This window comes from Botryllus schlosseri, chromosome 6, assembly GCF_051294905.1.
Source record: "Botryllus schlosseri isolate E-star chromosome 6, Bs_hap1, whole genome shotgun sequence".
In the NCBI taxonomy this organism is placed as follows: Eukaryota; Metazoa; Chordata; class Ascidiacea; order Stolidobranchia; family Styelidae; genus Botryllus; species Botryllus schlosseri.
In genome coordinates this window covers 24,907,833-24,933,509 of record NC_137241.1, presented here as the reverse complement: position 1 = coordinate 24,933,509, position 25,677 = coordinate 24,907,833, and the positions used below count along the sequence as shown (strand labels likewise).

The window sequence follows — 25,677 nt, the reverse complement described above, 5'->3', positions numbered from 1 at the left end:
GCCGAATATTTTCCAGTTGCCTAACTGTGGTGAATTAGTGGAGGAATCGGATTGACTGCTGGGTGTGTGATTGCAGCACAGATAGGCCGAGTTTCGTGATGACGTAATAGCAGAATTACGGTTTTGTTTTGAAGCACTGGTGACTTCCCTTATGATCTGCGTCGATGGCCCAATACATGTCACAGCATGCTGACTGTTGATCATTTCACGGGCGGGGAGTTTCGCTTCACAAAGAAACGCGACTTGGGTTGACTTTCCTCCCTCATCCGCTGAACTAGAACAGCCCGCAGTGAATGTGATGAGAGAGCGTTTCTCGCGTATTTGTCAAATTTGGAGTGAACCGCCCGGATAACAGCACTTATGATTCGGTGCGAGAAACAAAGGACGTGAAATTGTATAAAAAAGATCGTGACCTACTAGTACCAGGGTGCATGATATGCATTTTGTTTGCCTGTTTAGCGATCAAATAGCCATACCTATATTTAGCGTAGTTTTTTTGGTAATGCATCCGAGCTAGATGAATTGCTCATCATGCGAAAGGAATCCTTCAAATTTTCGGGATTAGTGATTGCCGTCCTAATAAAAACAGTGAGTATATGCCAGTATTTGAACTAACTAACTAACTCATCGGCGCTTTTCGTAAATTTTGTGCGACCTCTCTGGTCATTATACGTCGACTTTAGGCGTTAAGGAACAGGTGATATCGAATCTTAGCTGGGTCTTACACGCACGATAAACGTAAGCGTATTGCTACCTGGGATAGCTAGGATAGTTTTAAGTATCCTTGAATGCAACAAGCACGCACGCGAAAAATATTGTAGTATTGGTAATATCGGTAACAGGATATATATTCGATTCGCAATGCAGAACCGTAGCGGTCGGCTGTGGCGCAATTGCAACCCTCAATTGAGATGCCTTGTCACAGGGAATATAATTTAACTTTTCGTCTAGCGCAAGATGTGTTGACATCTCTTGTGTGGAACTATGGTGGCGTTAATTGCCGTATGAATTCATCGAGAAAGTGCGGATGAAACTGTTTTATTAATATCAATACTATTCGAGTTTACAATCGATTCAAACTTGTCGAATCTGCTGTGTGTGAATATTTGAAAATTGATTTCCCTACCAGTCAATGTCAAATGACTATTCGCCGCTAGGATTATAAGACTAAAATTCTCAAGAAACAATCAGCGATGATGTGGCGGTAGAAGTATTTCTTAATGGTCTGGTCATCGATGTTATGGTATTAGCTTGGAAAGTGGATAAATTACTCACCATATGGACTAACGACGATATGCGCCCTGCTAATTCGTAAGAGCTTTCACACTGGTAACAATATCATGTGCGACTATAGACTTTCAATATTAGTTCGCGATTTTCAAATCCAATTCTTCTATGAAAGTTATATAATTTTCAAATCCAAATTGAAATACAATGGTTCAATTTTGTCGATATCGTGCTCCACTAATATGCGGCTCAGGGACAATAAGAATATTCACCATCGAGTAATTCAATGCCAAATGCCAAACGGAGCTCATCTTTCTGAGGTTTTCATTCCATTCGATTACATCAATACCAACATGTCAAATTTGGTGTGGTCGATGAACGCTGATTATTATGAATAGAAATAATTAATTCAATGCACAACTCTCGAGTCGTTTCAAAAACTTATAGCTGTTACTAACACGGTAATCCGAAGGTTCATCCACTAGAAATATCATCTTCGTAGATATACTTCTCGGAGATTTCATATGCGTGCTAATAACGCAAATGTCTTAACATTGGTTTTGTGAATGAACCTACCACACTCGGTTAAAATCCAGGCTTGCAGATTAAAATAAGAAATTGTTTAGATTTGATGAGTTCATAATTCATAAATTCTCCTGCCAGAACGTTGTAATTATTATAGGGATGGTGTGAACCTCTGAAAGGTTCGGGTTCGTGTGAACGCGAACCTTTTTGAAAGGTTCTGTGTGAACACGAACGTGAACCTCGTGACGTCATATTGCTAATTACAACCCTATCTTTCAATGAAGTGATAGCCTATGATACCTAGCGAAGACTCGGGCCTCATAATGTCACATTGCTGAAGTACATATTGGCATTTTAAACGTCGCTAAATGTATCAACCGCGGTTATGAAGGCATACAACATTCTCATAAAATCAATACATTCCGTCGCTTTGCCAACAATTTCGACCAGGAATTACCAGGGAATATAAGCTTACGCCTTAACGGTCTTTGACAGACCGGACAATATGTTCGGAGTCTGAGTATTGCTACATTGATATTGAGCAGAGTGTAAAACGGGTTTCTATACTCGCTACCTATACCATAAACAACAAGTTATACACCTTAATCGCACGGATTTGGTTTTAATGATACAGTAAGGATATGAAGTCAAGATTGACCCAGTACGTCCGCTCGATTTTTTACATCAGAAAACGATATCAATGTCATTGATTGGTTGAATAAGCATCATTCACTGACTACGTATATCGCTCGTGATGTTGTGTGGTTGCGGGTCAAGCTCACAGCAGAGAGTCACTAAATATTCACAAACGGAAAGCTGGATATTTCGAGAAATTTTTGCAACAAAAAAGCAAGTAAAACTTTTAATGTTGTCAAGGTGCATGCTCGTTTAGTGTTGATTTTTTATGCTGCCAGCGCCATGCATAGAGTGACCCGCAGTTGAAATGCAATATATTTTAACCAAAGATCTTATAGTGAAGTCCAAATTACTATTTACCAAAAAGGTTCACAGTGCAGAACCTACCAAGGTTCTGTTGTGAACGCGAACCTCTAAATTTCCGAGGTTCACACACAGAACGCGAACGTGAACCTCGCGTTCACACCATCCCTAGTAATTAATATCATGTACCGTTGTCAACACTATAATCCGTAACCAATGTTTCCCATGTTGCAGTTACGCACGACTCACAATGTTATCGTATTAGTTATACACCGTATAGGATTATGGCGTGTCTATCAACAGTTAATCCGAGAGGTTAGCGGTTAATCCCGCGTTATCACGCTGTTGGTTTAAGTGTGTAGGCATCTTACCTGGATTGGTATCAATGGTTATGGAATTTTCAACAAAATTGATTGTCTTTTGGTAGGTATTCTCAACAAAAACGGATGGACAGCTTCACAGTAGGCATTACACTGATGCACACAGAGCCCTTCATCGTCTCGTGCAGCAGACGACCCACCCCCATTTACGAGGTTTGATAATTTGTTTATGAATCCATTCCCTAATGCACTAATGACTTTCATTATGAGTCTTGTACTAATCTTATCTTTCGATCAAAGTGGAATTCCTTTTCATCGGCTAGAGTGATGATACCAGCATTCTCGTTTTGTGGCATTTACCTTTGCTGAATCATACAAAGTCGATCTAATCCCTATTTACTGGAGATCCCAAATTCCTGCTGTTTGGACTTATGAGTTGGGTCATGTCAGTGATAAATTACAAAACAACAAGGATCCGACGTCGCGAATCCTCATTCAAGATGGATCAGACAAAAGAGAATCTCTGTTGAACGAAAATATGTTGACTGCCTGCCTGATTCAGAAAACATATCGCTCGCAACGTCGCGGAATTGCGGTGTAAATGGAAGTCAAGTATAAATGGTGAAAAGTAATTCGATGTTCTAGTTGTAGTGATGCGGGGAAATACGATTGATATATAATTTATTTCAATTCTGCTAGTTGCCGACGATTACTTCTGACGAGTATCAGCCGACAATATTCGGGTTTATTTCAATATGAATATATTATTCAATTAAGTATTGTAGTTCTGTGCTTCCTAGAAGCTCATAAAATTGGATTTTGTCAATAACATTCGTCTCGATCCCGACTTGACGGAATAATCTTGTCCTCAATGCGAGCAGGAAAAAACAACATGGTTACGTGTAAAAAAACTACTTTCCAGCCTTGCATTTCATATTGGATTGCTGAATATGAACGATACACCTACAGCACGTATTCCATGCTATAATCGAAAAGAGAAAGCGGCATTGTTTGGAGCATAAAAATAATAGCGTCAATAAAATGCCTGTTCTGTAGATACATTTCTACACGCATGCGCCATACGTGTATCATACGACCGGACCCTTAATTTTGCACGGTTGTAAACTCCACCCTCGCTAGTATATACATAAATGAGATTGACTCATCCAGCATGGAAATGTGTTGGTGGGGTGTCAGGTATCAGTTTCCAGAAGATTTTCCGACTTTATATTCGAGAAATCGCAAATATTTCCCTAATATCACGACAAAGTAGTGAATGGGCTTTAATTGCTGTTTGCGATGTGTTTATTGAATGCAATCAGCGAAATTCAGACATTAAAATCCCCAGAGAAATGACAACCGTGACTGGTCGCGGATTTCACGTTAAAATGATGATGGAATATATTTCTCATTCGAATTCAAGTATTTATCGCTCAGCGTTCGTCCCTTGTTTCCAAATGCTACCATATGCGATCTATCTACGTGTATAGACACATAGTCGGGATATATAGAACTCATACAAGAACGCAAAATTTATAGTATATACGCAAAACAATAGCTGCCGAAAAATGTAGTGAAGATGATGAAGACACTGGGAGTTCGGGAATTCGGTAGTATTGAGATTTTAGAAACACGGTCATTTGTTCGAGAATAAATGAAATTTGAGTAAACTAGCTGCCGGGAAACGGCAATGTTAAGTATTTGTAAGTCAATGATAATTTTAAGACGCGCCTCCTATACTTAAGTGGTTTCAAAAGTGGGCGATTTTGACTGCGAAACTCCTTGGGTAAGTGGATGCAACATACTTGGGTACTGCGAAAAAGTAGAAGGGTAACCTTACGGATGACCTCTATAGTCTGGAGGGGGATTAAGATATGTTGTGCTTGATAAGAGGGAGATGAGTCAAAAACGTCTGGGAACCACTGATCAACCCCGTATTGTGCTTACCCTTATACCTTACCCCGCAAAAAAGACAAATTACCGATATGACCCGTTCCGTGTCTCTACCGGATTGAATTTGATTTCAATCAATATATGTTTAACCTACACATTCGACATAAAATTGTTATATATCATTATGTATTATTATGATATTTGGACCGATTACTTTAGTCATTCTGAGATTCAAGATCCAGTAATTGTAACGAAACCCTCGTTGAGTCGCGACAAAACGAATCTTTCCTTTAATTTTTGCTACAAATATAATCCGTAATTCCGCTCTATTCTGGTGTTGATTATGCGGCAGATTTCGACATTGTCGTACCGAAGATATCAACCCCGTCCTCACGAACGCAATTTGAAACGCACACTGAATCCGATAAATCGCTTCTCCTCTCCGTGTCCTCTCGAGACGAAGATTTCGACATCGAGGTCCTACCAGCAGAGAATCACCTGATTAGTCGGGACTTCTTTGTCGGGCGAATCTCACGCACTATGGACGGCGATTCGACCTCAAGTTATCAGGACATACCGCTACCGTCAGTACGATGCCACCATATCGGCCGAGTTATTTCTCATGGCAATGGAACAGCTGCAATCAGCACTTGTAAAGGAATGGTACGCGTTTTCGTATGATTGGAAGTTGACTTCGATAAATTCATTTACGGAAAAGTAATAATTGGCGCCAAATTACTGATTATTATGATTACCGTACGATTTGACGCTAAAATGTACCTTTCATTCATAGCGTAACTCTAGTTTGACTTAAGTTTGACACTTGCGTCCCCTACAGTTTGATATTACCTGTTTTATGCACCTCGATGGTAAAGATGAAAATAAACTATATTCCGGTTTCCGCGTATAGTATAACGTGCGGTTTACTAAATAGAATCAATTTTCACCGAAAGCCAAGGGTACCTAATCAATAGGGCGATTCTTTGACTTAAAAACGGAAGATTTTGATCTAAAAAATCAAAATTTGGACATTTTTTGACCTAGAAAAACGTGATTTTGACCAAACTTTGACCTAACGTATGCAAATTAGGTGTTTTCCCACATAATGTTAGAATTGTACTGCTTATCTTCATTTCGGGTTGGAACTGTCTGTCCTTAAGAAGTAGTTTAGCCCGAAAAAACTTTTTTGACTCAACTGACAAAAAAACGAGTTTTAACGAAATCTGGCCCTATGAAGAATTCCAGTAGTTGCATCACGCAACTGAGACGTTGTGTGTACACTACTGGTAACACACCGGGTTGCTTCATCTGACGATGGCGTCAACATCACAATTTTTCATCATACGCTTCTTGCTATAAGAACCATATAATGACCACGCAGTCTTGCTTCAGTTAGGGTATTGCGGTACGTTGAGCATAACACCATGTCAACCTATTTGTTTCATTTGAATGTTTATGATCCACAATGAGCGGACAATGGGCCGTCTACAACGTTAGGCCTATAAAGCCGACTACAAGCTATAAAATGTGAAATGATAAGTTCAGTGCAAAATTTACGATACAAACGAAATGCAGGTTGCAAAAAAATTTTGAGTTCGTAAACAATTTTGACATTTTTTGACCTAACGCTACAATTTTGACGAAATTTTGACTTTTTATGACATGTCAAAAAAATCGCCCTACTAATCAGTAAGACTTAATGTCATGCATTGGCCAAGATATGCTTTAATTCTGTCCCCGATTTCAATTGTGATACAATTCTCATTCGGTGAGGAGTTTAAATGAACCAAGTCATTGTTTTTGCAGCAATTTATAATTGTTATTTTGATTAAGAGACCCGTCATACTGCGAGTCGGAATGAACTATAAGATACAGGTATACCCTGGTATACTGTGATATCTCTTTTTCACCAGTACCGCCGTGTAGTATTGCGAAGCTCAGTACAAGCGAATTTCTATCGAGAATTGACGTGCAAAAATCCGATTCAGATTTACTTTGGCCCACTTGAGACTGACCTTTGAGGTCATATTTGTAAATATTTATCGCATCTACGATACAATGGAAGTGGCGTTCATAGAATGTATGCATAGGTGCATACGAAGGCGCAGGCAAGGATCTGTATCTGATATCGGTAAACCGATCTGAACTGCGAACCGCTTTCTCGAGAGATGCGTGGGAATAGTGACCTTATCCCTAGCTTTTGTCCAGCAAATGACAAGATACGTTACGTCGTTGGCTATACTTCCAACTATAGAGGTACTTACGGGCCATACTGAAATGGTATTGTAGCTTGAAAATGTATTTTAAAAAAAGTATGCATCGCTAGCGCCATGAACTAATTCTTTCCACTGGAAAGAATGCGACATTTTCGTCGCGTACCAAGTTGCCTGTTCTGTAAATTTCGGATATCAATCCTAAACCTTCTTGCCCCATAACATCTTTGAAGTTATTCTCGTAATCTTCCAGACTGGACTTCTACGTACAAACTTGGATGATATTCTAATCGAACCGGTCCCGAGTCACCTGCCCCACCAATTTGAAGCTTCCGAAAAACCCCACATCTTGTACAAGAGGAAACATCTCTCCCCGAATCAACAAGATATAAACTTCTGCGGGAAAGCAAGGACGAGTAAGTGACCGTTTAATTCAGGGATGTCCGTATGGGCGCAATCATGGTGTATCAGTTCACTTGGTCACCGCTGTATTCCCCGATTGCATATTCACCGCACAGTGTTTCTTTAATAACGGGTATATGTCGCGACTTATCCGGCCTCATGCTACAGTACAAGCATATCATAGAGCCATCAATCATATCACAACAATAAGGATATAGGATTTCGGCGGATATAGGATTTCCAAACACTTACAATAGAATTTGGTTCGCCTTATTGAAGGCTGATTTTATGATATATCGCCAACATATAGCAAAGTCCACAATAATGCTTTGATATATTTCATGTGAACGCGCTGCACTTAGTGAAGTTCAATCATGTCGTACTTTCGACGTTCGCATCGCCGTGATTGCATTTAGTCCGCATCCCCGAGCCAATTGCAATTGCGTCCCAATAAGCAATAATTTTTACTTTCATATATGAATTCTTCGTTTGAGATTTAGAGTTTACGATCACTTATTGCCGACAGGGTTTGACGATGATACGATTGCAAATATACCTAGTCCCCGAATCGCAACAAAATATTATTTCATATCCTCGGGGTTGTTAAGTTCCATAATGAAATGCTTGTAGAGATGCGGACACTCTCGCTCATTTCATCAGACCGGATAAAACAATACAATGTTAGCTGAGAGCTGCAAGAGCAAGATGTATTGGCTTCGGCGTTATGAGCTAATCATTTCGATATCTCTATTTGTTGACTCTGTATTTAAGCATCGCTGTGTACACGTGCAATTAGCAATACATATAATCATTACCGATAACCTTTGACCTACTATTATACACAGATACTTGAAAGAGGCCGCCTTTAGCTGTGTTTAATTGAGGAGCATCTCTGTTAGCTTTTATTGCGGCGCACTTCTTACTTTGCGTTCTGTTTACTCATATAAACACTTGATCAAGAATGAAAACGGCGTGACGTAGTGATGATTATTGGATTTACACAACGCCTAGATGACAAACCCAAAAGAGCCTTGATTGATGATAACAGAATACATCAACAAAAGCGCAATGTCGGAAGTTGTAGCATTCGATGAAAAACTCCGCCACAAAATGCTGATATAATCAGACATGGAAATAATGCTATAATTCCCGTAACCGCATCTAGCTTTAACTCTGTCGATACCGATTTGTAATCTGCTACAAGTGAGATCATCCGTTCAGTCGGTCAAGTAAGCTAAGAGCCTGCGAATACGAAACATTAACATTTGTCACCTCATACTTACAACTTCTTATGACGTAAAATTAACAAAGGTGGCTCCACTCATCCTCTCTCATACTCTCTGAGCGTTAATGCCAATATTTGCGACATAGAGTGACCATGTCAATACGCAAAAATGTCACGGAAACGAACAGCTAATGCAGGCAAATATTATCTACTCATATACTACTATCCTGCCATATTCGCGGTGCGTAAGTAGCCTACTCAGACTGGTATCATGAGTCATGCTCATGACCTTGTCGCTGGGGTACACGCAATCCAGTCGGTTGCCTGTTATGACGAATAATCAGAATACCCGATAAAGTTACGAATCAATCCAGCTAGAATGCTAGGGTATCGTCTATCAATGCAAACATGTTATGCTGAGGGATTTATGCAATAGCAGATTTCGACATAACGTCTTAGAATATTGCCTACGCGTAGTATCTTCCATCGAATGTTATAGCTTAATATATGTGAGATAAGTCCAATCTGTAAAGTAGGGCGCGCTGCTTACGGTAGGCTAATGCTTTTGAGGCATAGGTATACTCGTCACTCGTCAGTCTACTATAAACGTTTTTTAATGGTTTTAATACAGAGGCGGGCCTGCGACTGGATTTTGTGCGGCCCGCAGCGGCCCGACATGCAGTTTCTACCACGAAAGTGAAATTCTAATCTGAAAGTATCGGCAAATTCTATGCGTCACAGAATGAATGCAAGTTTGCCAACCTGAGAAAGATGGTCATGAAACTGCTTGTTATGTTCGAGACTGCACTCTGCATACATTTGCGAGCAAACATTTTTAACCATGAACATGAACAATTGAACATTAACAAGACAAGGCTGAGTTCCAATATAACTGATGTTCACCTGCAGTCTTTACTAAGGGTTTCTACATACGACATGCAGCCAGAGTTCAAAGAACTTGTGGGCAACCGGGGCCTACGATCAGGGCCGTAACAGCACTTCGTCAGGCCCCCCAAACTTTGGTCTTGGGCCCCCCATAGGGTTATAGACCGAACTTCTGGGGGGCTTCGCCGCCCTCCGCCGCTGCACTGTTTACCGCTATTCATCATAGTAATTGGGAGTTTCTTTAGTGAATCAGCTTTTGTCGCCTAAGCGCACGAAGCGCGGAAAATTTATAGAATTCATGATTTCATCGGTCAGTATGATCGGGAATCGCATAGGCTTTATTGTTATCAATTTTTATGTTCTCTCTGCTCACGTAAGCAGATTTGCCGGTAGAGATGAGTGAGGTGTGTTTGAAAAGGTAGGACCACTTAATAATAATTAAACATCTTCGGGCATATAACCGTTGGCAGGAACGAAACAGCACCTCGTCAGGCCCCCAAAAACATGGGTCTTGGGCTCCCAGGGTGATAAAACGACCCCCCCATCACGTTGTTCTCGTTTGTCACGAAATTATCTGTACTGTATTTTGAGCCAGCCCGAAGCGCGAAAATTTTCGATAATTTATGATAAAATCGGTCAATCAGATCGGCGATTGCATATATATTATGCTATCAATTTATTGTCCTCTCTACTCACGTGATTAGATTGACCGGTAGAGCTGAGTGAAGTGTCTTGAAACGGGAGAGCCCGTAAATAATGATTAAACATCTTCGGGCGGGCGGACCCGTTGATATGACTTCGTTACATGATGTTATTTCGTGACTTTCAGTCTGCTATATCAAAAAATATAGAATCGCCCAAACGTATAAACTAAGAGACGCACACGATTTCAAATTGGTACTTCTTCACTGGCATAAAATTTTTCCCAGCGGGATGGTATTTGTCTTGTGTGGTTCAGATTGCAAAGACAGGAACATTCGGCGCCAGTCATTTATGCGCCTATGGACAATTAAACCTATATGTATTTTGTATAGTCTATATAACGAAGTCTTCGGTCTGCATAAGGGCATAGACTTTTTCGGCCAAGCTTTTCTCGCTGCCGATCGTTCTGGCACACTTCTTGGAGTCGCATGTTATATGGCCTAAAACTTGATTGTATGTCTTGGTGGGTCGTGGCGCGGTAATCGCCCAATACCCAATAATATAGATAAATGGCAACTTGAATTCGCGCATGGCGCGAAAAATTTTTGAAAAAATTGTATAAATTTTCAAAAAATACTCTATGATTTATGCTAATTCACGAAATAATTTTGGGCCCCCTTCGAGCTCGTTCCCCCTTCAATTGGGGGGGTTTGGGGTGCGGCAGTTACGGTGCTGCCTACGATATTCGAAGGCCCCGGACATATTTGTTCGACGAAAGATGTCTGATTGACTTCAACAGTTATCGAAGTACATTGCGTTAATGCATTCATTAAATACTGTTTTGGTCTCCATGCTTAAAATTTGAAGTTTACATTAAATACGATTTATTCCTTGTATAGGTGGATAAATACGCGTTTAATGTATCGATTCTGTAACCCGGCCCGCCAAGTAGCCTACTTGATTTTCCCATATCAGCCCGTCGACCCGAGAAGTTGCCCGTCCCTGTGTTAATACAAGCCATAGAGTATATGCGTGTTCAATAAATGTCACTGTTAAAACAGATGCGTTCCGATCCATCCTTCATACTTACTCCGCTGTGCCGCTTTCATCCGTTCCATCCTCTTTTTTCGCCACGTGTCATAGCTGACGAAAATTCTAAACAGCGCTTAAATGCTCATAAATCATAAAAGTAACTATTAGAGGATTGTCATTGGTAGCACGCAGTCACGATATGTTTCTCTGCGATATACAAACATCGTTTCCTAGCGCTAGGAAGACTATACATTGTGGAAGAATATTTGGCTACTGTTGAAATGACGTACAGCGTAATCTGGTATAATCCGCAAGTAAATTAATCCCGAAATCGCATGAAAAAGATCGCCCCCTCGGTAAGTCCCATCGATTGACACTTTACAATGGAGACAGCCCAAGTGTAAGAGAATCGTGACCATATTGAATCACTGCGCACCAGAAATTCAATATTTGTAAACTATGCTTCATAACGTGGATTATCTTTATCAGATGACAATGTTTGTTGAAGACAGGGATATGCCCGGTTGAAGATATACTTTGATAATTCCAAACCTTGGTGCATCGATCTTAGACTTTGAAACATCGGCTTCCCATAACAAAGTTTAAACAGGAATTAGATACAAAGCTTTATTAGATGGAGGAAAAGCATCACTTCATAGGCACGTTCCAACAATAAAGTTTTATGTTTGAATAGCACACTGTTGCTTTCATCAATCTAAATTTATCAGAAAAAAAGTCTACTTATTGCTCGAAATTTCGCATCGTCATTCAATATTGTACTGTTAATTATCATCATGAGCCACCAGTCGGATTAGGAGCGAAGCAGCGGATCATTCCCACGCGCAGGAACAAAGTGTAAACCGTATTTGTAGATACAATTGCTGAAACTGGACAATATCCTTATCGTGGAAGTCATTGGGAAAATCTGTCTTCGGTAGCTGGTATAGTCTGTAAAATGGTGTAAGTCAAATACACCATGAATGCATACTGCCGCAAGTCCGTCTGATGAGGTTTCATTTGTTTGTTTATTTAACACATACAACAGTGGAGTTTATCGCCTATTAAGGTCATGTAGGCTCCACCACGACAATGATATTTGTAATGTCCAGAGTCTTTGCTTCGTATTCTTTCCGGACGACTTCCACACTCGCGCGCTACCAACTTCAGTCTCTCTCCCTCTCTCTCTTTCATGCATCCGGACTTGTCCTTGACTGCCGACTTCTTACTGGTGCGGCTCACCATTATACTGGGCTTTTTGAGACACTGCTATGGCAGTGAGGTGAGTGATTAGGTTAAACCTCCGACACGTAGAAGTTGGTTCGAACGCTGGCGCTTAACCAACTGCGCCACTCGCTTCCCCTGTCTGATGCGGTGTTTACCCTTTAAGTTGGTGTTTCCAAACATTTTGCATCTCGTTACCCCCGATAATAACATTACAGACGTGAATTACCCCGATTTCAACTATATAACTAAACTTACTAACAGTACAATTATGATGTCTTAATTTACATTCAAGTGCTAGTTTACACTACAGCTATGGATATTGGATAAGGCCGATTTTGCTATTTAGAAATCAAGATATGACGTACAGAAAGAGTCGAGGATAGGATATACAGTATCCTTGCATATCAGTCTTCGTTTTGTCCTTTTGCTGTTCTGTCACACATAGCATAAGAACCACTGCATTAGGCATTCATTGAGAGCAGTTAAATGCTGTAGTTGGCGTGAACACTGGACGTAGGCCAATACCGTGTGATTGTCATCATATTGCTCAATGATTCATCATCATTATCATTTTATTAAAATTGTTATCAAAACAATACACCGCAAGATAATCGATTATAGACAATCTAATGAGTAATGACTTATGATCTCACCTTAGTTAATATTTTTTATTGTATTGACTTTAGAACCTATTCCAACCACGTTGAACGATCTAACCTCCATCAGAGAGTTTTCCAACGGCAAGATTGCCCCTAGTCCAGGAGAGCGAGTAAGCACCGGTACTGAAGAGAGAACCAACACCAGGGAGCGCAATAGGCGCAGTGAACCGAAGCGGAGGCGGGAATCGAGTAAAAGAGTCGTGGAAACTCTCGTTGTTGCTGATGCAAGTCTCGTGGCGAAACACTCGTGGATGTATTTAGATGTAACTCAATACATCTTGACTGTACTGAATATGGTTAGGTGGAATCGAGCATATAAGCTTGTCGAGTATTGGCTAACAATTGGACGACTTTTGCAGGCCTCGGCTTTATACAAAGATCCCGCTCTCGACGTGGAGATTGAATTTTCTGTCGTGGGTTTGATATTGTTGGAAGACGATCGGGTAAGGGGTTGAAACAGGAATGGGCATTTCGGCATCTGAATAAGAAGATTGAAAAATATACTAGGTTAACCATGTCTGAAGCCACCTAATTCAATACCACAAAGGCCACAGAATTTATAACTGAATCGCGAAAAGTGCACACATTGTTAGATACCATATTCTGAATAGGTCCTGATTAAAAATCGTTCGATACATTTTGGGCCTGATAGTAGCCTATCAATGCCCGATATGACCACATTTGTTTGAATTTACTGAACAGAGCTTCAACCTCGACCACAGAGCTGACGTGTCGCTTGCTAACTTTTGCGAATGGCAGTCACGCCTTAATATGACGGGAAGGGCTAGACCGGATCATGCCATTCTTATTACCGGAACCGATATATGCATTGATAAGAATGAGCCGTGTGACACATTAGGTATGTTCATAATTGCTTATCTGATCGCATTGGTGTATCATTTACATAAAAAATCAATGTCACAAGGATGGAGTTTCTACCGGTAGTAGAACTACTTTATGACAATAAAAAAATTAATTTGATCAGTACTGATATCTAATGAATTATCAGGTCTAGCTCAAATAGGCGGTATGTGCTCACGAAGCGGAAGTTGCACTTTGAACGAGGATACTGGATTAGGAGTAGCATTCACTATAGCACACGAGACTGGACACAGGTAACTTGGCATGCTCACTTTGGATCATTCTCAATCCACTATTTACGTAGCGAAAAATATCAATTAAGTTTTGGACTGAAGCATGACGGACAAAGTAATTCATGTGGAACGAGAGATGGCCATATCATGTCCTCCACATTAAACACAGACACTGGCGTGTTTTCCTGGTCTCCGTGCAGTCGGCGAGAGATGTCGAATTTTTTACAGTACGTTCTGTTATTTCATTTACTGCCATACGATTGGCAAGAATCACATACATTTACATTTATCTAGAAGCGAACAATCTGAATGCCTCGAAAACCAACCGGTAGCCAATGATTTTTCAATGCCTTCGCAACTCCCTGGTCAAATATTCAACGCATCTCAGCAGTGTCAGTTGCAATACGGTAGTACGGCCGACGTGTGCTACGAAAAATATTTTTATAATTCGGTAAGTTCGCCGGATACTCCTGAGTATAACACTTGCCTAAGAACAATCTTATGATTCGAAATTTCCAAAGAAATTCAGCAGAACTTTGCTCACGATTTTTCCAACTTTCATCCGACAAAGAAACAAAATGCTGATATGATGTCTATTTTATTCTCTGTCCCAACGTATGCACACGCACACGCACTATACTTTCAACATTTCATCAATGAACTCATTGCCTTCATTCAGGCACCGATATGCAAGATTTTATTTTGCTATTTGGAGGATGATAGAGTATGCAGGACAAAGCATGTTCCCGCGGCCGAAGGCACATCTTGCGGTCAGAACAAAGTACAATTTTAGCTATATATCACTGATTATTATAAATGCGTCAAATTTCCTTCACTTGATTTCCTTGCAGTGGTGCAGACGAGGTACGTGCGTTCCACTGCACTCATCCGGACCTAGACCAGTAAATGGGAGGTGGTCGAACTTCACCCCGTGGTCCGAGTGTAGTAGGACCTGCGGGAATGGCATTTCCTTCAAAGAGCGCTCTTGTTCAAGACCGAAACCCCGTTATGGTGGAAGGTATTGCGACGGGGAAGAGAGAGTATACAAACTATGCAAGACACAGGTATGACTTGCACAATATAACATATTACAAAAGTGTAAAGGAAAGGCTTTCAAAACGAAACAGAACGATGTAGAATGTAGAGCACAGTAAAATCGGACCTGTTGCTAGATTGACGCGCAGCTTAGGCTATTCTTTTCATTTTCATTCGGTGACGTAGTATACGTCTACTTTTCCGTATTACTCAAGTATCTTGCTTATCCAAGTGGTCATATAGAGAGACTTCTTCGACTTCTATAAGACAGACTTTTTACATATTGAGTTTATTTGAGTACTTTTCAAACCATTCATTTCCACTTCCACTTGTATGTGAGTCGATATTAACGGCATTACTCCTACTGCAATCTTTCAGGACTGTCCGCCGAATACGCCGTCGTACAGAGCTCAACAATGCGCAAAGTTCGATAGTCGTCCGTACAGACGAAAGTATTATTCCTGGATCCCTTTTACGCGATACTGGAAATATAGTAGGGTTTACCACCGTGTGTGTTGGACGTAAAATATTGTGAAGCGAATGTTCTCTTGTGCAGGTTATAACAGGTGCGAACTCTTTTGCGAAGCCAAAGGACGCGATTTCTTCGACCGCCTGGCGCCCGAAGTTCTGGACGGAACACGGTGTGACCAGGACACGAACGACATTTGCATAGAAGGACGCTGCCGCGTACGAACACCGTACTTTCGCGCGAGTGTTTTCACTTAGCAGTCTCGCATTCTTATCTACAGCACGTCGGGTGTGATATGAAAATAAACTCCAATGCCACGGCAGATGCGTGCGGAGTTTGCAACGGAGACAACTCTACGTGCGCGTTAACAAACGGAAATTTCCGAAAGAAAATTCACGCCAATGGTTTGTTGAATCGATTCCTATTGTTTCAAAAATCCTTATTCGAGTTGTCTCCGTTAAGGTTATTTCTACGTAACCAAAATACCGAAGGGAGCGCGTACCGTGCGGATTTGGCAGGAGAGATGCTGCACCCACACATACATTGCAGTAAAAAATCCGCTAAATTCATCCGAGTATGAATGAAACCTGGTTTTATTTCGACGACATTCTACTTTTCTGTTGTTGTTGTTGTCTTAGTATTCATGGTATTTAGACTACATTGATCATTTTATCCAGACCTATATTCTTTAATATTATATCGAGCCTTCACCTTCTAGCACGGCCCGCTTTTGTTATAAACTTTTGCAAGACACCGCTTGCTCGGATCGGTCGAGCGCAGACTCGCAACTCGCAGACTCGCTCTGGAATGTACCACTGCACAGTTTCGCTGATTTATCCATTTCCTTCACTGCTCCTATTTTTCACTAACCCCTGCTCCTGCACTATACCTACAAATCTTAGCGGAACTTTATCCAATCGCATCGCCGTTCTTACGATTTCCGTGACCATGTAGAAAACACGTTTTCTGCAAAGAGGATATCTATTTGGACATCGCTATAGATGACTTTTCATACATGAAGTAAAGAGCACCTGGTCCGCCATATATATTTCCGAATCTTACACGATTGGCACTTGTAATATACGAGTAACGGACGTATTCCGGTCCGGATCCGTCTCATAAATCTAAACATTCCCGTATGGTCGATAAATATTGCTGGATTTATTAAACATTCCATCCGCGAAGATGAGTGGCATGCATCATGTCGCTGTCATGATAACAACAAAAAATGTATTTGCGAATCGCTCAATTATGGTTTCTATTTTTTGCGTACCAGCTATCATCTTAACGGAAATTGGAGGGTCAATTTGTATGGCAATAAGAGATTCGCTGGCATAACTTGGCTTTACGAAAGAACCAAGCTGGAAGGCGATACTTTATATACTCCCGGGCCGTTGAAAGAAGCGGTTATCATTGAGGTATAACAACTATGTCATTATCGCGTGTTTAGAATGAGTAACTCCAGCATATCATTTCAGGCACTAGTCATAAGAACGAATCCTGGTATCCTGTTCAGCTACGCGATGCCTACTACATCAAACGAAACCTCATCGGGATCAAATTTATATTCGTGGTCCGACAATTACTCTTCCTGTTCAAAATCCTGCGGGATAGGTAACATATGCTGCGCTTTTCACTCGAATCTTCTTTCGTGAATTTATTTCTGATGAACGTAGGCTTGCGACGTGTCGTCGCGAAGTGTGTGGACAGAAAGGATCGCGCAGTTGAAGGAAGATTTTGTGCTGGCATTGCCAGGCCAGAAAATAGAACGATAGCTTGTAACGTTGAACCTTGTCCAGCGAGGTTAGTATCCAGACCAGGGGTCGCCAACTCAAACTGGGTCGCGGGCCACTTTTCAGAATTTTAGGGGCCGCGGGCCGCATGACTTCAATATCGAGATAAAAATAGGCAACGCAGTTTAACAACCACGCTGTGCTCTCTAAAATGGACGACGGGCATAGTTACCACAAAAGAAATAATCTTTTATTGTAGAAATACAATACAACAAAAAACATCGTGATCATCACTTTCATTCTATTTTGAACTGTGAGCTGTGCACGATAACCCCGATACCAATCTTCAGCAACTAAAGCAGGGGTGGCCAACCTTATTGCTATTCTCGGCCGCATTTCGTTTACTTATGTAGCCTACGGCCGTATTCCAGTGCATAGTCCTACTGAACTATAACTGGAGGTCAAATACCCACGTTGAACTGTCCATGTCCAATAGGGGTGTTCAAAAATGACTCTTCTTCTCAAATTGTACTAGGTACTTCATAAAATTGTTTGGTTACCCAATTACAGCCTGCACACCAAGTTTGGCTCGATTCCAACCAGTAGCCGCATTACTACAGAAGAGCTTGGTCTTTTGGGGAGCCCGAATTCGTTTCGGTCTTGGCAGTGGTGGGCCATTGCACGTCAAGACAATATGCCCATTCATATTAGAAAATTTTCCCCCATGAAATGATATTACCATCGCTGAAGCCGTATCCGCTAGCGAGGAATAGTGCTATTGGGCACAGGAGAATAGCTTACTTTGAAGTACAACAGCAACAACATGTTTAAACTGAACATGTTTAAACTGAAATCAATTTCAGTGTTTCAAAATGTTTACTAAGTGTTCTACTGAAATTTCAAATCAGGACGCGGGCCGCAGAATATGACCTCGAGGGCCGCGTGTTGGTGACCCCTGATCTAGAGTACACAATACATATAGTACAAGCCATGATACCAAATATTAGAAGCATTCATGATATGTATTTGCCCTCTCGTGAAAGATGAGCGGATGTAATAGTTTTATATGCGAATTCTTTTCCGGTTTTGAGAGTCGATTCGACGGCCAAGTCTGCATCAAAATATATTTTAAGTCACGTCCGAATCCAAGCATCATTCTGTAATCACTGAAAGTTATTTGACAATCACGTGAGAATTGAAGATGATTAAAAATTTCATATTCAAGTCTGAATCCTTGTTCGATTTTCAAGTTGGAAATCGAAATATCATCCCAGACCTGCCAAAAATTCCAAATGCTATTTCCGACCGGCCAAAATTTTATAGCCGTATATATAGTTGCAGGTAGTACTATTTGTGTATTTGATGATTAATTTTCATAGCAAAGCGAAAACGTCAAATGTATATATCTTGCATAGCGCCAAATATATGCATTTTGTACATAATGCGATACCAGTGCTTATCCACCTACATATTCAAAGCGACACCATACCGTAATCTCTTACTGCATCGCAGGTGGTTACCTGGTAACTGGAGCTCATGTAGTCGTTCGTGTGGAGGCGGCGTACAGATGCGAAAAATCGCATGCGTGCGACGGATGGGTGAAACGTATTCGGTGGTCCCCACGAAGCAATGCAGAGCGCCAAAACTGAAGAAGCATCGCAAATGCACGAACGAGGAATGCCCACCCGAATGGAAAGCCACCAGTTGGTCAAAGGTATGGGGACATATTTGCAGATATGTGTAAACAAATGATTGTTGCTATATTCAAGTACAAGTACAAATAACCTCGAACATTTCGATTCAATCACACGTAGAAGGGGCATATAAAGACATGTCAAAAGCTACTTCAAGTGGAAGTACAAAACGAAAGGTTTAAAAAGTACTCATGTAATCAGTTTCAAAAAGTAGATCCCAAATTTTTCAAAATCCAAATTGGAGAAAGTAAGTAATTTTGCCTTAAAACTGTTCGAATAGAAGTCGAAGTAGTCTAAAGATATAACCAATTGAGTAATAGTGGATGTATAGGCGAAACCAATTCGTGCGTACTCCTATACACTTCTACCCCAGAAGTACTTCATCACTGACCAGCTTTGCATATTTATATTCCATCTTGTGCACTTGATGTTTCATTACATGTTCTCATAGTTCCCAATTTGCTCACGCTCGTATATTTTGCAGTGTAGCAGCTCCTGTGGGCGTGGATATCGCCTTAGAACGGTGTATTGCAAGAGTGGGTTCCGTAAAATTCAGGAAGTCAACTGCGACGCTTCGAACAAGCCGAAACCGCGACAATCGTGCTTGTTGCGATATTGCAAAGCCCGGTTTCGATGGTCTGTTAGCCGCTGGGGGCAGGTGAGAATATCTGTAGTAACTCGCTTAGCATACGCATAATCCCAACTCTCTTTGGAACGTATAAGGGCCAACTTACGACTAGTGAATGCTGGGTAAGAAATTTCAGAAGGTGGAACGAAATTGAGTACTTCGTTACTAACCACATCTGCTGCTTATGACTAGAATGGCCTTGAACTCGCACAAAATATGGAGATCGTCGATTATGACAACGATCTCAAATAATTCATTCATTGTGGCCTTTAATATTAATATGCAGGGTTCGGAGCGTGAAGGAATTGTATTCTGGCTTTGAATTGCACCACATGATATATTTCTTTCGCGCAGTGCTCCGTCAGTTGCGGGATAGGAACGCAACGCCGTCAATTGAAATGCACCCGCAAGGACCGCCAGACTGGCACACTCCGAACGGTGCATCGCAGGCTTTGTAAACGCACTTCCAGACCGCGTTCGTTACTGCACAAGCGGTGTGGCAGACCAGACTGCGTCGCCACGGTGCCTACAGACATCGCACCAACACAAACCAAGCCCGGACCTATACTTAAAAGTGGAGAAAAGTCTCGGGAAACATCAACAGGAGCAGGAAACGTAGAATCCAGTCGGCGAATAGTTTCAAGCGCTTCGTGGGTGTCGGGCGCGTGGCAAACGGTAACGTAACCAGAATCGGACAACGACAAAGTATTCAGCTCTGCCAATTTATTTTAAAAATGGAAGTACTGAATTCGAAAAGAAGTTGAATCAAATTTCAAAGTAATATGCAATACAACAAAAGCTCAGCTCATATCAAATCAGAGGTCATTGTCATAAGCATGAGAATTGCAAATGTATACGCACCAATCTTGGCTGTTTCGCACCATTCAATTCTCTTGTAGCATTTTAGAAAAACGAGAAATTTGATAAGAACTCAAATTACCGCATAGAAACTTTTCAAAAATTAGATTAGAATTAGATTACCATAATTTCGCTAATTAATTAGACAACTACTGCAGAATTATCTGTAGTTGTCCGAATCTGAATGTAACTATCGCGATTATCGACATATACGATTAACGTGCGTGTATTTCCTGCAGTGTACGCAAAGCTGTGGCGGTGGTCGGCAGGTACGTGCAGTCAGATGCATGATGAACAGCCGGCCCTCCGTGACGTGCAGCTACAGCGTAAAGCCCCCGCACACGAGAGAGTGTAACAGCACGCCTTGTGCGGGCGCAGCGACTCGTGCAGGTGAGGAATGAAGACATGTTGTAAATATTGTACGGAAAATTTCACAAGGACGTTCACGAGATTGACACCCAAGTATGGATAAATACTGTGAAAGATTCTATTTTTGATCTGAGAATAGGTTGGCCGACATTTGAGCATGCGACACATTGAAAAACCACAGTTGAGCATGTGATACTTTATCATGCGACCCCATAGCCCCCGACTAAACCGAACCCTAAGTCCCTAACCCCGAAATTAATCCTTACCCTAACCCTAAGCTAGCTCCATAAGTGGTCAGTAACGAAGTACTTCTACTTTTTCGAAGTATACTCTTAGGAGATATTGCTTCTTTGCACTACTTACTGAAGTGGTTCTGATTTAGGCTACTTCTACGTCTACTTGAGTACAAACACCAAGGTTGACTACTTTGGCCATGTCTGCCTAACTCTAAATCAGTAACGATGTACTTCTTTTTTACGAGTACTCAAGTAGGTTTTTGGACTTGCACTGCTCAAGTGATCATGTTATTAGGCAGCTTTCACTTCTGCTTGCGAGTTCTCATTTTTTAGACAAACTAGACCTAGAATACTTACTTTATTACTCACTTGGAACTCGCTCTCAATACATGTACTTGACTAAAAATTTAGGACGTTACTTCTACTTCTACTTGAGTACCAACGATTACTACTTGGACCAGTGGTTCCCAACCTTTTTATGATAATTCCCCACTTCCGAAGTATTCCGAGCCTTCATTCCCCACCTAAAATCTTTATATCCATATCCACCCTAATGCTACCTTCAATAACATTTTGCAAGACTTTGCTTAGTAAATAGTACGTGCTATTGGTGATTGTTAAGATCCCTGGAATTGATCAGCACACAATAAAATTAACACAGCAGTGAATAGGTAACCGTAAACACAACCCCGTAAATATGTATCTATACCCCGACGCGCAGCCAGCAGAAAAATAGGAGGGGTTTGAAAATCTTCCAAATGCGCGGGGTAGCACCAATTTACATACGTAAACTTCCTGATGTTGATGAACTCATGCGTGCGATATATATATATAAGCCGCCGTAAACTACACTTTCGCACAGTACTAAAAAAACTTAATTTATTTGTAATGAGTCCGGATGTGCTATCAATTGCCCAGTCCATGATCTCCCTTGAATACATGTTCAGCAATATGAGCTCGTATTACAACGAAGCAGAAATTTTCTATCAATATGTTTCGTGACCGATGACGGTATGCAAATGAATAATAACATTTGCTGGAGATTGCGTGTCGCTATCCAGGCGATTCTCGCTAATTGGATGCACTGATATTATGAATCGCTGAATTGCAAATGAACTAAGAAATATTCGAGATACGATCGGCATTTCAAAACGACATTTATTAAAAGAAAATATTACTGTAAAGATTTTTGCAAAAGTGAGTCTATTCCCCACCAGAAATCCCGAAATTCCCCACCAGTGGGGAATTCCCCACCGTTTGGGAACCACTGACTTAGACCAACTCTGTTCATCCGCGACCTAAACATTAACCTATACGTATACATGCTCAAGTGCTTCTTGGAGGTGCATAACTACAATATACTTTTGAATAGTATATTCATATTGAAATGAAATCGGAAATTTGTGGCTGGCATTCGTCATGGGTAATCGTCAGCAAGTAGTATAGAGAATTGGAAAGAGCATTGTATACGATGCGATTATTGATATCCAATGTTTGTGTTTCAACTCTCTATACTAGCTTATGAGGCACACCCCTGGCGAGTGTCAGCCGAACATATTCGGGTTCATTTCAACATGAATATACTATTCACTTCCTTAAGTGTTTCATGCCCAATGCCCAAGTATCGCATGCTGAAGTGTCGTGAGCTCACTGCTCATATGTCCTCGAACCCTGGCAATAGTCGTATGGCGAGGAGTGAATGGACTTCCACCATGTAAGCGCACTTTCTGTTTAGGTGCATGCGTGGATAACCGGTCGTGGTGCGTGAATGTCTTTCGGCGTGGGAACTGCAACAGGCCATATTTGGCGGAGCAATGCTGCAAGTCTTGCCATTCGGCGCGCAGAAGGGGGCTACTGTAGTTCAAACGGGCGGGCACTGTGTATTTACCTTACTTTACATTGACAGTTGCCTTTACGCAATTAGCTCAGCATACATTTGATACTTTTCGTAAAGCCAAAATTACCGTGGCCTCCGATTCCACTTGTTCCAATATGTCTTTCATCTTTTTTTTATCCTTTTTATCCCAATCTGAAATATGTTCTCTATCGCGCATTTAACTCGGCGTAGACGTGAAATTTACATCCTCCAACACACGTATGGGTGGCATGCAGCAGATATGGGACGATCGTTGCACCGATGCAGTCGATTTCGAATACGATAACGAATGCAGTAATCGCGATTGCTCAGTGTTCACGAGTGTTATTGCTTCATCGAACTTGAACGCACATGCGAAGAGAAAACATCGTTTGTGACGGGGCTGCAACGTGGCTTTACAAATTTTTTAAAATTGTGACATCATTTGTGCGTTTCGTCACAATATGCCCGATGGAAAACTGTATCGCTGGCGATTTTGGGCCCCCACTAATTCCGCTCCACGTGCGACACATGCTAACATGACATAGGCAGGTGGTTGCTAGCCTATCCAAATATTTCAGCGAATAATGGAGAAATAACGATCGGTGCCCGCTTCGCAGAATAAGAGAAAATGAGCACGAAATTAGGTCATAACGAATATTGTTTCTGGGACCGCCAAACGAGTACTCCAACAATTTGTTCAATACGGATATTGCGAGCAACAGCTCTTGGTTGTTTGTTGTTATCCAGGGATATCGGCTGCAACTGCGCGTCAATTCTATTCGTTGCGGTGCAATCAATAAGTCATAAGCATGGCCAATTCTTGTAATATAACAATGAACAGTGAGGCTCATAAATCCGCAGTTTCTACTTTCAATAACTGGATACCGCGGACTATTCCTTGTTCAGTTTTTGTCGCTTAATCCTTCTAAGACAGTGGTTCTCAACCTTTTTTTAGACACGCCCCCCTTTATGATAATGAAAAATTTCGTGCCCCGGTTATCGCCATATTACAAAATCCAAACGGGATGCTAGCAACCCCAACAGATTGTTTGATGGCGTGGCAGGTTATGACTGTTGATGAGAGAATTCAAAAATACGCAATTCGGAATATATAGAGAGAAACACGCTTGAATTGGAGGTAAATCGCGCAGACCGCGAACATTTTTTTCAGTTTACTACTTCTTCGCGCCCCCCAGGTTGAGAACCACTGTTCAAGACAAAACATTTTAGTAAACTTTCTTTCTACAGAACAATCGATTATATATGCAAGATAATCAGTTACGATTACTTTGTATTTTTTTTAATGCGATCGAATATGGTTACTAAAAATGCTGAAATCCATACAATGACAATTTACGATCAACCCATGTCTGGATTGCATACAGTGGGACATTGGACTATACGTGAATAGAAATATAGTGTCAAATCGCGGCCAACTCACTGTGTCTTTTGCAACCACAATCATGATGTAACCGCACATTCCTTGTAACGTCTTTAACACGATTTTTAACGCTATTTAATAATAATATATAAATGTTATGTTCCTAATGATGAAAACGTTTGTGCTTTTGTTGTCGTGTTTTCGTGTATAGGGGTCTTTCTCTATTATCGTTACGAAGCCATGTTTATTTCGTGTCATCGCCATTGGTGATTGATTTATAGGGGGTTAATAACCAATATTCCAGACCTGGCGAAGGGGGCTTACTGCTTAGCGCACCAATTGCACTTAATGTAGATTGTAGATAATACTCTGAACTCGTAATGGATGCAGCCGAATATAATTGGAGCTGCGCATGGCAGTATACAAGAGAATGATCGCTGTTGAACTATTTCTCGCCGTCCGGTCACCTCTCAGCATATGAGAGTTGGTCTTGCCTGGCAGCTATGGCAATCTTGTCTTGTAGCTTGTAATTCACCCATTTCTTACAACTGTGGGTATTGTCCGTTGTCCAATGTTTTTACCACACGACCAGCCACAAAATTGTTTTTCACTACACGGTGTAGGTCTACCAACCTGAATTATTTATGTTACTTGAATGCGCCGGTATTTATTGGTTATTCTGGTTAGTACTATATCGCAACACCAATGGAAAGCAAGAAAGCACCATTTAATTAGATCATTGCAAATGTTTCTTATGGAGAAGCTCATCAATCTGGGGTATGACATAACTCACAGCTCTCTTCGTGCCGTTCGCGTACCACCTGAAAAGCTCTCGGGTACCACTAGTGGTACGAGTGCCACAGTTGAAGAACCACTGCTGTAACGCAATAAGACGCCCGAGACGACGTGTGTGACAAGTGTACAATTATACAACTTGCTTATACCGAGGATTACCTATTCTTCTACGAAATGGAATATATTATTCGATGATAAAATATTCGCCAGATCAGGTCATACGGAACGAGAGTAGTAAAAAGCCAGGCTTTGCGTAAAAACTGTGCACAAACACTTTAACATCAACACTTCGACAACAATTGGTATGATTACAGTCCAGCACCAGTGACAGAAAACGACCA

At 41.1% G+C, this 25,677-nt stretch overlaps 1 protein-coding gene across 1 annotated transcript; it reads left to right on the top strand.

Moving 5' to 3' along the window:
* LOC145441758 (A disintegrin and metalloproteinase with thrombospondin motifs 18-like) lies at positions 1–24,717 on the top strand. The gene is made up of 24 exons (XM_080319697.1): positions 1–588; positions 3,119–3,224; positions 5,257–5,567; positions 7,371–7,533; positions 13,214–13,482; positions 13,546–13,629; positions 13,889–14,045; positions 14,196–14,301; positions 14,370–14,507; positions 14,575–14,731; positions 14,960–15,061; positions 15,132–15,344; positions 15,694–15,808; positions 15,872–16,002; positions 16,065–16,188; positions 16,247–16,358; positions 17,061–17,202; positions 17,263–17,398; positions 17,461–17,587; positions 19,030–19,231; positions 19,696–19,869; positions 20,194–20,514; positions 20,937–21,087; positions 23,038–24,717. Exons 1-24 carry the CDS (start codon positions 532–534, stop codon positions 23,160–23,162), a joined length of 3,723 nt encoding a protein of 1,240 aa, XP_080175823.1. The 5' UTR covers positions 1–531; the 3' UTR covers positions 23,163–24,717.
* Positions 24,718–25,677: the final 960 nt, after the last annotated feature.